Source organism: Callionymus lyra, chromosome 16, assembly GCF_982586985.1.
Source record: "Callionymus lyra chromosome 16, fCalLyr1.hap1.1, whole genome shotgun sequence".
NCBI lineage: Eukaryota > Metazoa > Chordata > Actinopteri > Syngnathiformes > Callionymidae > Callionymus > Callionymus lyra.
In genome coordinates, this window is record NC_141833.1 from 21,664,477 (window position 1) to 21,677,743 (window position 13,267).

Genomic DNA, 13,267 nt, shown 5'->3' on the forward strand with positions numbered 1-13,267 from the left:
ATTCATATTATGATTTATTTTTATTTAATTTTTTCATTAGATTGAAACAAGACATTCATTCTTTAAGTTTTAAAGACTCACACCAGATCCAGACAGAGGAACAACGTGATAAAGATAATTACATTTTAAAAACTAAAGAGTAATAATAATATTAGATATGTTTAAATTGAGTTACGAAAAAAGTTGATCAACAAGTGGCAAAGAAAAAACAAACACAAAGCAACAGAATACATTATAGGTTTCTGTAAAATGCCTTGAAAAATAACTATTATTACTTTCAATTTAATACTTTCAATGTACTTTTTAAATTCACGAATTACAAATGTAATATTTCTTCTTTTTTTTAATGTTTTTTTTGTGATTTTGACATTTATTATAAGGATTATAAAAATAATTAATCTTAGTGTTAATAATACAATGTGTCCTTTAGTTTGAAATCCATAGTAAAATGAACATTTATTTTTCTCTTAATAAAAACGTGTTTCTCCGCCCGTGACGTCACCTGAGGGGGCGGGGCCACCTTCACGTTGCGGCAGGAGGACGAGGGTCGCCATGGTAACGGTAGTACCGTAAAGTACATGTGTGTTGCGGGTTCGAGTCGCAGGTGCTGCCCTGGTTCCGAGCGGGTCCCTGGATGGAGGAGAGTTCGGTGTAGAAGCTGCTGTGGTTCTGGAGAACAAGATGGAGTTCGAGGTCACGGAGACGGTTCGATCCACGCCGAGCCGCTACGAGAAAAGTTTGGGGCGCCTGACCATGAAGTTCGTGGGTCTGCTGCAGGAGGCGGAGGACGGGGTTCTGGACCTGAAAGTGGTCAGTGGCTGGTTTTGACGTGTGTCCAGGTGAACCACAGAGGAGGGTCAGGTGCACTGATTTGTTGTCCAGGTGCTCTGACGGCCGCCATCTTGAACCCCCATGTTGGTGAAGGAGACACGAATAGTTGTTTTTCTGGTTTTAACTTCACACGTTTAATGTCTTAAAACCCTGTTTAGTTTAACTTTATTACATGTTAATATATATATTTTTAAATGTATATAATTGTCCAGGTGCTCTGACGGCCGCCATCTTGAACCCCATGTTTGTTAGACACGAAACAAGAAAAAACAAATATTTAAGTTCACGTGTGAGTGTTTTAAAACACTTTTAAACACTGTTTTGTGTAACTTTATACATCGTTAATGTCGTTTTTTTAGTGTATATGTTGACGCACTCGAAGAGAGCTACAAGCTAACATAGCATTTTACGAAATAAACAAACTTTAAAAAGTATTAAAAGTTCATTTAAAAAAACGGAATTATTATTTAATCTTAGTTTTTCTCCACAAGAAACAACGAAGTAAATATTTTAACATATTTAGAAAAACCTCTTCAATGCAAACTTTAAAGTAAACCGTAATCTGCAAAAAAACTGCAAAGTATTTTGATATTTTTAGCTTGTACGTCGATATATAGATATATATATATATATCTATATATATCTCAGTAAAACTATTAAGATGTTATTGTTGAAATCTTATTTTTCTATTATTAACTGGTTAAATTCCAAAAAACTTGTTTGTTTTTTTACGGCTTATTTTTTTATTCACCCAAAGTTAAATAAACCAACATTTAAAAACATTTCTTAAAAAGGTTCTTTAATTTAATTTTTTTGCTTTCATTTCTTTATCTGGTTATTTTTTTAATCATCCCTGATGATATGTTGAAGTGAATGAAAATTAACACGTTGTTTTTTTTATCTCAAATAAAACATTAATTTAAAAAATATGATTGATTTTTGTAAGTCAGTTATCAACCTCTCTGACAAATGTAGATGTTTGTATAGGATTCATTTTGTAATCTCTCTCGTATATATATATATATATATATATATATATATATATATTTGATGTATGTGTGTCTTTCACATGTAGCCATGAGTCTAGTTATCGGTTAAACAAGAGTAGTTCTCTCTAGTAGTAGCTCTTCCACACATGAACATGACTCTGGCCGGGGAATGTCTTGTGATGCTAGGACGAGCGTCTACACCACATGACGCTCCTGCCACCGCGGGGCAACAAGTGTGCGACGGGAAATAATTCCGAGGCTCAAAAGAGCAGATCGACAGCTGCTTTTGACTCCTGGGGGGGTTCCATGAAAAGGGGGTTCGTTCCAGTCCTTCATCCAGTCCCTGCTGCTGCTGTTTAACATGAATCAAAGGGACTTAAAGGAGATTATTCACCTGGTGTTTTCGACATTAAGCTTAGATTTATCAAAGATAATCTTCTCTTTTTAACCGTCGGTAGGAAGATCTGCCCTGCACTAGAGGCTACACTGCAAACAGGAGCTACCCCAGTATAAAGGGGGGAACACTTGAGATGAAACTTTTAATCTTTTAAGGTTTACCACAATAAGAAGAAAGGAATGTTGTCTTTAAGTGATTTGATGAAGTAACAAAATACACACAAATGTTAGTTAAATGTTAGTTTTCTTTGTTATTTTCTTTGATCTATGTTCTTTATCTTTAGACTTAGATTGTATCATCTTGTTCTTTCTCTTTATTTCTCTTTGTTCTTGTTCTTATTTATTTCTATTTACTTTTTATAAATAATTGCTGTATTGCTGTGGCTAATTGGGAAAAAAATATTTCAATCTATAAACTTCTACCTACTTACCTACCTAAGGTAGTAAAGTAATTTATTTATAGAGCTTTTCAAGACCAGGGTCACAAAGCGCTTAAACAATCAAAAAAATACCCAATAAAATAAATACTTAAAAGGTCAAGACAACACTGAGACAAACACAAATGTGTCTCCAGTCTGTTTATCATGCTTGATGTTAGTGAAACTATATCTTTATGTGAAAAAAAGATAAAAATTAGATGAATTAATGGTAAACAAGACTTAACTTACTGAAGATTTTTATTTTCACCTGGACAAACACAAGTTTATAATTCTTTGATTGAGCTTTTTAAAAGTACAGGAAGATTTCCCTCTCCTCCCGCCGCTAAATCTGGCAAATGTTTACTCCTCACCCCCCCTCAGATAACCCCCTCACACACACACACACACACACACCTTCCCTTTGTTTCACAGCTTAAGCTGGTTCCGTCCGAGCAGCTTTGTGAAATCATTCTTGTCGGGCTCTAATCCAAGCGAAGTATATCAAGTGGTCCATTAAACGTGTCTCCAGGCAGCCGACAGTCTGGCCGTGAGGCAGAGGAGGAGGATCTATGACATCACCAACGTGCTGGAGGGCGTCGGCCTGATCGAGAAGAAGAACAAGAACATGATCCAGTGGAGGTCTGGAAACCAACAACCTGAATGTCTGCTTCAGTGTCTGCTAGGGCTGCTCGATATGGAAATAAGTGCGATATTCGATATTGACGTCTTGAATCTAGATGTCGATATTAATGCAATGTTTTATTATTTCACCTAAAAATGTAGCCGCGAGTACTGTAGTGAAGGTCAGGGGGTTAAGAAGGAAAACGATGATATTTCCCTTTCGTTTATTTCCTCGCTTCTGTGCCGACATGATGGTAGAAAAATATCTCTTATAACGCTCAGTCTCGCGGGACTTGCATCGGTTTCCCGCCAAAACTGAGCGACATCAGAGAGGAGCCGCCGGCGCGTCGCGATATCACCAAATCAGTAATAAATCCTTGTACACGCACACATAACACTTTATAAATGACGCTAACAACTTAGCTCGTTAGCATACGGTGAAGACGCACACATAACACTTTATAAATGACGCTAACAACTTAGCTCGTTAGCATACGGTGAAGACGCACACATAACACTTTATAAATGACGCTAACAACTTAGCTCGTTAGCATACGGTGAAGACGCACACATAACACTTTATAAATGACGCTAACAACTTAGCTTGTTAGCATACTGTGAAGACGCACACATAACACTTTATAAATGACGCTGGCAACTTAGCTCGTTAGCATACGGTGAAGACGGACAGGTTTGTTTGGAAGTTCACGATCTTCTAAGAAAACAACTGAGACGAGAGGAAAAGTTCTTACAATATGTTGCTTTAACAAAGGAGGTTGAAAGAGACGAGTGACTGGATCACTAGTGTTTGACTAGATCATAAGTTAGTATTACTTCACTGGATCACTAGTGTTTGACTAGATCATAAGTTAGTATTACTTCACTGTATCACTAGTGTTTGACTAGATCATAAGTTAGTATTACTTCACTGGATCACTAGTGTTTGACTAGATCATAAGTTAGTATTAATTCACTGGATCACTAGTGTTTGACTAGATCATAAGTTAGTATTACTTCACTGTATCACTAGTGTTTGACTAGATCATAAGTTAGTATTACTTCACTGGATCACTAGTGTTTGACTAGATCATAAGTTAGTATTACTTCACTGGATCACTAGTGTTTGACTAGATCATAAGTTAGTATTACTTCACTGGATCACTAGTGTTTGACTAGATCATAAGTTAGTATTACTTCCGTGTATATACTTAGCCGCTCTAAGTCAGACGTGTCGTCATAGCAACCGAGCCTAGCAAGCTGCGCTGCACAGTTCACAGACAGACGGAGACGTAAACAACAACGAGACATAGAAGTACAAACTGACAACTTTGTAGAACGTGACACTGATTGATCGAAGTGCGCATTTAAGAAATACTTGATTTATACAATAAAAAATGATAAATTATCACACGTTTTCGATATAAATATCGATATATTGATATTTTTTCCATATATCGTGCAGCCCTTGTATCTACACATCTTTGCATCAGTTGATCTACCTGTCTATCTGTCTTTTAATATTTATTCTCTTCTTTTTTTCTACTTTCTATCTGCACATTTTCTCTCTCTTCGTCTCTGACTTTTTCTTCTTTTAATTTATTATTTCATGGCTTTTCTCTTTCTTCATTCTACTTAAGTTGCCCTCGTAACGTTAAACTAAACAACTTTGTTATTATTCATAAATCAACTCTTAAAACCTTTCAAACTGTTTTTTTTTTATTGTTCATAAATTATTCTGAAAACTTTTATAATATATTTGTTTGTTTGTAGTCATAAATGAACTTATACAACTTTAAAAATATAATTCTAATTATTTATAAATGATCTTTTGAAAGCTATTTTTCGTTGTTAATTCATTATTCTTAAAGCGTTAAAAAATCCATTGGTGATTATTCACAAATTAACTCTTAAAATGTTAACTTTTTTGTTATTATTCATTAATGAACTCTTTCTTAGCACTATTTTAGTTAGTTGTTTATTACAGTATGTCATAATAAATGAAAGAAAAATGATTATACATCATATTTAATAAATGTTTTGTCCAAAGTTCTTTCACCGTTTTGTAACATTTATTCATTTTTATATTTTTACACTCGTATATCCTTTGTATATTTAGGATATTGTATTTTTTTCACTGCAATCCGAAGCCTAAAGCAGTAATTTTGTCAAACGTTTGTCCACGTCTCTGGTGTTCAGGGGGAAGAACCGTCAGAGCCAGACCCAGGAGGTCCTGCAGCAGCTGGAGAGTCTGAAGGTCCAGAACTCTGAGCTGGAGGCTCAGGAGAAGCACCTGGACGCTCAGAAGCTGCTGCTGGAGGAGAATCTCAAGCGACTGAACGGAGACGTCGTCACCAGCAAATATCCTCTCACGCCGTAGATGTTTCAAACTTTCCACTTCTTTGTCGCTCGAATCCTTTGTTCGCCGCCGTCACGCTTGGAAATCCACACTCAAGCTTTTTATTCCACCGAGATTATTCCTGAAAGAAAACCTTCGAAATAATTACTGTTCCAGCAAATCTTACTTTTCCTGTTTGCCTCCAGTTACCTTAACGCTGTTACGCACAGATACGTGACGCACGAAGACCTTTGTCAGGCGTTCAAGAGCGACAACCTCCTCGCCGTCATGGCGCCCGCCGGCACCCAGCTGGAGGTGCCTCTTCCTGAAGTGGTACGTCTGCAAAATTATACTTTTTTCATCTTGGGAACATACAACGTTCATCACCACCAACCATTTATTCAGGTTTTATGGTTGTAGATATTCTTAAAAAAAAGTTCTATAAACGAGTGATTTTTGTCCATTTTTCTTTAAAAAAAAAGTTCATTATCTGACAGTTATTCAATTTTAATTGTATGATCATTGAAACGAACTATTTTCTCGACTTTAAAACATGATAAGAAGTCTTAACAGACATGAATAATTGAACTAAGATGATGACTTTAAATATCTGCAATAGTACATTTTTCCTCCTGGACTTTTTGGATTCACTGGTTCTGTCAGTCGACGAGTCATGGTCTTCATGTGTTCAGCTGGAAAATACTGGTTGATATTTCTGATGGTTTTGAGTGAGTCTGATCAACAACGCTGCCTTAATTACCTTCTTACAAACATGGAATTATTTAATATGTTTTTTTTTAACACACTCTCATCTCATTCCCACTCTGTGAACTCATCGCTGCAGCTGCATGTGTTTCACAGGTAGTGACAAGTATATACAGTATGTGTAGTATTGTCCAGTACTTGACTCTGGTGTTGTGATAGTGTAGTAACAAGTATATATGTGTAGTATTGTCCAGTACTTGACTCTGGTGTTGTGATAGTGTAGTAACAAGGATATATGTGTAGTATTGTCCAGTACTTGACTCTGGTGTTGTGATAGTGTAGTAACAAGTATATATGTGTAGTATTGTCCAGTACTTGACTCTGGTGTTGTGATAGTGTAGTAACAAGTATATATGTGTAGTATTGTCCAGTACTTGACTCTGCTGTTGTGATACTGTAGTAACAAGTATATATGTGTAGTATTGTCCAGTACTTGACTCTGGTGTTGTGATAGTGTAGTAACGAGTATATATGTGTAGTATTGTCCAGTACTTGACTCTGGTGTTGTGATAGTGTAGTAACAAGTATATATGTGTAGTATTGTCCAGTACTTGACTCTGCTGTTGTGATACTGTAGTAACAAGTATATATGTGTAGTATTGTCCAGTACTTGACTCTGGTGTTGTGATAGTGTAGTAACAAGTATACATGTGTAGTATTGTCGAGGACTTGACTCTGGTGTTGTGATAGTGTAGTAACAAGTGTGTATATATATATGTGTAGTATTGTCCAGTACTTGACTCTGGTGTTGTGATAGTGTAGTAACAAGTATATATGTGTTGTATTGTCCAGTACTTGACTCTGGTGTTGTGATACTGTAGTAACAAGTATATATGTGTAGTATTGTCCAGTACTTGACTCTGGTGTTGTGATAGTGTAGTAACAAGTATATATGTGTAGTATTGTCCAGTACTTGACTCTGGTGTTGTAGTATTTACAGACCACATGACTCTTGACGAAGTCGTAACTGTTTTCATTTGTTTTCAAACCAAAATATGTCCAAACATCAGCTTTAAAAGATGCTGGACTCACTGTATCCTCTCGTCCTCAGTCATCGAAGGGATTTTTGATAGATTTTGTTCTTCCTTTAACAGCGGAGAACGTAATTACAGGTTTATTTACAACAAAAAAACTATGCGAATATTTTGATGTTATAAAAATAAAAATGTGCTGTTAAATACAGTGTTGTGCAAAGATACATATTCCATGAACTCGATCAGATAAACCTCACATATGTTCATTTCAAAGTCATCTAAAGTGTACAAATGATGATGATTGTTCTGAACATTAAAAAGACTAGAGTCCACGTCTTGACTGAAGGTTCTGTCTCAGGGTCACAGCGGTCAGAAGAAGTACCAGGTCAACCTGCGCAGCCGCTGCGCCCCCATCCAGGTGACCTTCATCAGCGGGGACTCCACGTCGGCGGCGCCCGTGGCCTTCTCCGTCCCGCCGGGCGACGAGACCTGTGCCCTGCCCACCCCGCCCAGCACCCCCGCCAGCCTGCAGAGGTTCCCCCTGTCCACCTCCGTCCTCTCCGGCTCCTCCAGCGCCTACTGCAGCCAGGACTCTTTCTGCTCCGACCACCAGATGGCGCTGCCGGACCAGGATGCTCTGACTCCTTCGCCGGCGTCTCCGGCGCTCCACACAGGTGACTTTATGACGAGACCCCCCCCCCGATGGTGGTCCCGACCTGAACTGACGGGTCTCCTCTCTCAGAGTGCTTCACGCAGACCGAGTGCATGTTCCAGCAGCAGCAGATGGACGTGACCGGACCGGACTTCCACTCGGTTCTGGACGTGAGCAGCCTTCTGAAGCTCAGCACCTCTGTGGAGCACCTGAGGGGAGACAGAGATGGTGCGTCTTTCAAACGTCTCCACGTCTATGACTCAAAACTGCTACCAAACTAAGTATTTTTAGCATAAATCTTTATTAATATTACATTTCACTGGGATCCAGGTGTTTTATTTTACCTTCCTAGAGACATTTGATACACATTTATCCGGAAATATTCAATTATTTCCATTAAAAAAAACGCAGAACAAATGTTTTCATGCTTCAATCAGTGAAGCTTAATACACCTTTTATATGTTTTATTACATATTAGTTTGTAGTAATTCCATAAAGTACTCATTTTAAACACTGTTTTAATCCTGAGTGTTTCTAAAAGAAAAAATATAAAAAATAAATGTGTTTTTGAGAAGTTTCTGAACAAACTTGGAAATAACCATAAAATAAATGGTCTTAATGTTGTAATGAAATCATATTTTTTATTTATTATTGAATATAAATGAATCCCATTAACAATATGATTAAAACACCATTTATAATATTTGTCATCGTCATTATTTTAAGGTAATAGAAAATAACAAAATGCATAAATTTATCTAAAGATATTTCATCTCTAACATAAAAATGCATTAAATTTCAAGTTTGTAGCAGTTTCTGCAGTGAATAATAATAATAGATAATTAAACTTTAATAAAATCAATAAAAAATAATGTGTGTAATTTATAGTTGAATAATTATGTATAATTTTATATAAAATCAATTAAAAAATATGATAAACTATTAAAAAAGAAATAATAAAGTGATTAAAATGAAGCTAAATAAGTATTTTTATTATGTAGAATTTACTAGTTATTCCATTCAAAGTATTATTGAAACGCATTTAAAAATGTTTATTTATCTGGAGGGACTTTAAAATCCTCACTTAGTGCATAAACGTGCCAAAAATATCTAAACCTTGATTTGAACTGATTGAGTTTTTGTTGTGAATAAAAATAAATAAATTAATGATGCTTTAATAAAATTAAACTAAATAAGCGAAGACGGTCGTTTTAATTATGCATTATTTTATATCTATTCCATTACAAATATGATTAAGACACTATTTAAGTATTTTAATCGTAATTATTATTTATAGATAATTTAAGGAAAATGCGAAAATGTATCTTAAAAAGTTCAATTCCTTCCATAGAAATGTCTTTAATGTTCGTTAAGAGCAGTTTTTTTAGTGATTAATAATCAGAAAAAACTTTATTATGATGTAATAAAATCCAGCTAAATAAGCAAAGATTGTTTAATTGTGTTTTATTGTATATTTACTACTTCAAAGTCATTTAAAAAAGATTATTTTCAGGCTCTAGAAATCCTCTCAAAAATGTCAAAATGCATGGATTGATTTCAAAAGTTCCTGTCATTGTATGCGAGTTTAAAAGACTCTTGAAGGTTCTGACGTGTGTGTGTTCGTGTTCGTGTGTGTGTGTGTGTGTGTGTGTGTGTGTGTGTGTGTGTTCGTGTGTGTGTTTGTGTGTGTGTGTGTGTGTTCATGTGTGTGTAGAAGCCGTGGACCTGATCGACGAGCTCATGTCCTCCGACGGTGAGAAAGCGACGACAGACTTGGATTTAAAGAGTTTGTGTCTGATGGTGTCCTCCTCAGGTCTGGACTACAGCTTCAACCTGGACGAGAACGCTGGCGTGTGCGACCTGTTCGACGTCCAGATCCTCAATTACTGACTCCTCGTCCCGTGAGTCGCACGAGTTCGGTTCAGTGACTCAAACACTCGGAGTCGCTCGTTGTGTGAAGAAGCTTCGTTTATGTTCATGTTTCGATCTCGTCCTGAAAAGGTGAGTTTTTGCTTCGTTCCTGTTCCTGCAAGAATCCCTGGAGCTCGGATGTTATTATGTTGGATCTTCTGATGGTCTTCGTTCTTCCCTCTGAATGTGACTCAGAGAAGCTTCTTCTTCTCTTATTTAATCTAAGTTAATGACGCCAGACCTGGTGAACTGCCTTCATTCTAAACCTTTATTAATCCAGGATGAGAAACACTTTTCTTATTGTTTGCACATTTTTCAAGTTAATTCAATAAATACGTTTAAGTGAATCTTTTTTTTTATCACGTTTTTAAGTTTATCATTCTCGCGTCACAGCGACATCAAGTGGTGGGTTCACAGATTGCATGCGTTTTTCTCAACAATAATTATGGAAGTAAATCGGTGTCATCGGAATCTTGAACATATTTCAAATGTTAAAAAAATAAGTTATTTTAAATGTTTTTTAACTGTTTTTTATTTGAATTTGATCATTTCCAAACAACATTTTACACACAGTTTAAATATTTTTATTGCAGTTTGTCAGAAATACTTTTTTTTTATTCCTATTTTAAAGTTAGTACAAAACAATGATATAATGGATCCAATAGTACGAGAATACAGAGATACTTTCAGCCAATCGTGCCATTAGATTTAAAAGTTAAAAAAAATAGAAAATGTTGAATTTGGAAAATGTGTCTGAATTTATTGGAATATAAAAGTACATGTTAAAATAAAAAGGTAAACATACAAAGTCAAACTTTAACTATAGGAATTATTGAATTCTATTATTCCCTAAATGATGAAATGCTTAAAAATAACATTTAAATAAACATATAAACACATAAATATTCTGATGATTTACTTCCGTGTTCGCTATGAAGACGGTTCTTCATGAGCAGGAGAACCAGGGCCTCCGAGTTGGAGAAGGAGCGACACTAAAGTCCACATGTCATGATATTGTTTTCATGTTAAAGTGAAGGTCGTCGTTGGTCCGCTGCGGCACGACTGCTGGAGTAGCAACGCTCTTAAGGAATAATCTTCTTATCTTAATCTGAGCACATTTACATAACAGGAAGTGATGTCACAGAACAATACGCACGTGTCGACTGAACATGTGAGCAGTTCTGTCCACGAAGAAACAAGATTAGTTGAATCAAGCTGAGGAAAATAAAATGGTGGTTTTATAGTTTTATAGTCATAACATATGACTAAAGCTATATTTAATGTGTGTTTTGTAAAAATGATAATGGATAAAAAATAGTTTTAATAATTGCTGAACGATTAATGGAATTTACGATATAACCGCGATGTTGAGATTTGATTGAATGTTCATTTAATTTTCGAGTGAAAATGAGTCGCGAGCAGAGACTCTTGAACCCGTTGATCAGAGACTGAAGCTAAAGAGCAGAAGAAACAAACTTCAGTGTTTTCAACAACTTTATGCCTGACTTCGTTCTTTGAATCCAGACGTGTGTGTCTGTGTGTGTGTGTGTGTGTCCGTCTGTGTGTTTGTGTGTGTGTGTCCGTCTGTGTGTTTGTGTGTGTGTGTCTGTCTGTCTTTGTGTGTGTGTCCGTCTGTGTGTTTGTGTGTGTGTGTCCGTCTGTCTGTGTGTGTGTGTCCGTCTGTCTGTGTGTGTGTGTCCGTCTGTCTGTCTGTGTGTGTGTGTCCGTCTGTCTGTGTGTGTGTGTCCGTCTGTCTGTGTGTGTGTGTGTCCGTCTGTCTGTGTGTGTATCCGTCTTTCTGTGTGTGTGTGTGTGTGTATCCGTGTGTGTGTGTCCGTCTGTGTGTTTGTGTGTGTGTGTCCGTCTGTGTGTTTGTGTGTGTGTGTCCGTCCGTCTGTCTGTGTGTGTCCGTCTGTCTGTGTGTGTGTGTCCGTCTGTCTGTGTGTGTGTCCGTCTGTCTGTGTGTGTGTGTGTCCGTCTGTCTGTCTGTGTGTGTGTGTGTCTGTCTGTCTGTCTGTCTGTGTGTGTGTCCGTCTGTCTGTGTGTCCGTCTGTGTGTGTGTCTGTGTGTGTGTGTGTGTCCGTCTGTCTGTGTCCGTCTGTCTGTCTGTCTGTCTGTGTGTGTGTGTGTCCGTCTGTCTGTCTGTGTGTCCGTCTGTCTGTGTGTGTGTGTGTGTGTGTGTGTGTGTCCGTCTGTCTGTCTGTCTGTCTGTCTGTGTGTGTGTGTCCGTCCGTCTGTCTGTGTGTGTGTGTGTCCGTCTGTCTGTGTGTGTGTGTGTCCGTCTGTCTGTGTGTGTCCATGTGTGTGCGCTCATCAAAGTTATGCAATCACACAGTTGTGTAAATGATCATATATTATTGTGTATGACAGGAAATGCATGAGAAACTGCAAAGATATGCAGTAACAGAGGCGGCGACACAACATTCATATGAACATTTATGAAGTAATATAATACGAGAACATTTTGAAATCTAGACGATCTGAAATGTTATTTCCTGCTTTTTGAGGCAAGTTTTCCTGGCATACTTGGATAATGTAAAATACACAAGGTTGAAGCTTGAATTTTTTGGGGGCGACGCCCCCCCAACATATTTTAGCAGTCGATGAGTAAGAAAAAGACGAACAACTGACTAGTGTTTTCACTTCTCTTTACTCTGAAGTTTGTATGATTTATTATTGACTCATAAATATGTTTACATCACACTTTTAGCAGTTTTTACACCAGTTTTTAGTGTTTGCAGTGAATATGTTTGTTTACAAGTGTAATTACAGTAAATGAATAAACCTTTATTTTAAGGTTTGTTTCAACTTATCTTTATCATAAAAAATGACTTAAGAACTTTATCTTGAGAATCAAAAAGAAAAAACTTTTGAATGTAAAGTTAATCTTTTATTGTATTAGATTTTTAAAAAAATGCATAAAAAAGAAGACATTCAAAAAATGATCGCAATATTTCGGAAAATATTCGCAAACGGTTAGGAAAAAAAATCAGTATTTAAAATGTAAAAAAAAAATTATAATAAATAAACAGAAATAAAGAATATTTAAAATAAATCTATGTTTTTCAGAAAAGAAAATGTTATAGTAAAAAAAAAAAAAAAAACAGAAATCAAATCAAAACAGAATCAAGTCATGAAAGTAGTTTTAAATAAGTTAAACTAGTTAAGATGTAAAAAATAAATCAAAGAATGAAACATTTGTTAAAACTCTACTTTGGCTCTGAGCTCAAATCTTGGATCTCAAATATTTAATCAAATCTTCCTCAATTAATTCTGTTTTCAATCTGATTCTTAAGTTTCTATCGTTCTCTGACTTAGATCTGGAAAAATAAGCTGCCTTTTACCCCGTGTAGCTGGGACTGACTTCAGCCTCC

At 36.4% G+C, this 13,267-nt stretch overlaps 1 protein-coding gene across 1 annotated transcript; it reads left to right on the forward strand.

Annotated features, from left to right (window-relative positions):
• Positions 1 to 575: 575 nt before the first annotated feature.
• On the forward strand, positions 576 to 10,240 carry e2f5 (E2F transcription factor 5). Its single transcript, XM_087811129.1, has 8 exons — positions 576 to 810; positions 3,165 to 3,274; positions 5,453 to 5,614; positions 5,816 to 5,924; positions 7,689 to 8,004; positions 8,073 to 8,210; positions 9,697 to 9,735; positions 9,796 to 10,240. The coding sequence occupies exons 1-8, from the start codon at positions 682 to 684 to the stop codon at positions 9,870 to 9,872; spliced, it is 1,080 nt and encodes a 359-aa protein (XP_087667255.1). The 5' UTR covers positions 576 to 681; the 3' UTR covers positions 9,873 to 10,240.
• The last annotated feature ends 3,027 nt before the right edge of the window (positions 10,241 to 13,267 follow it).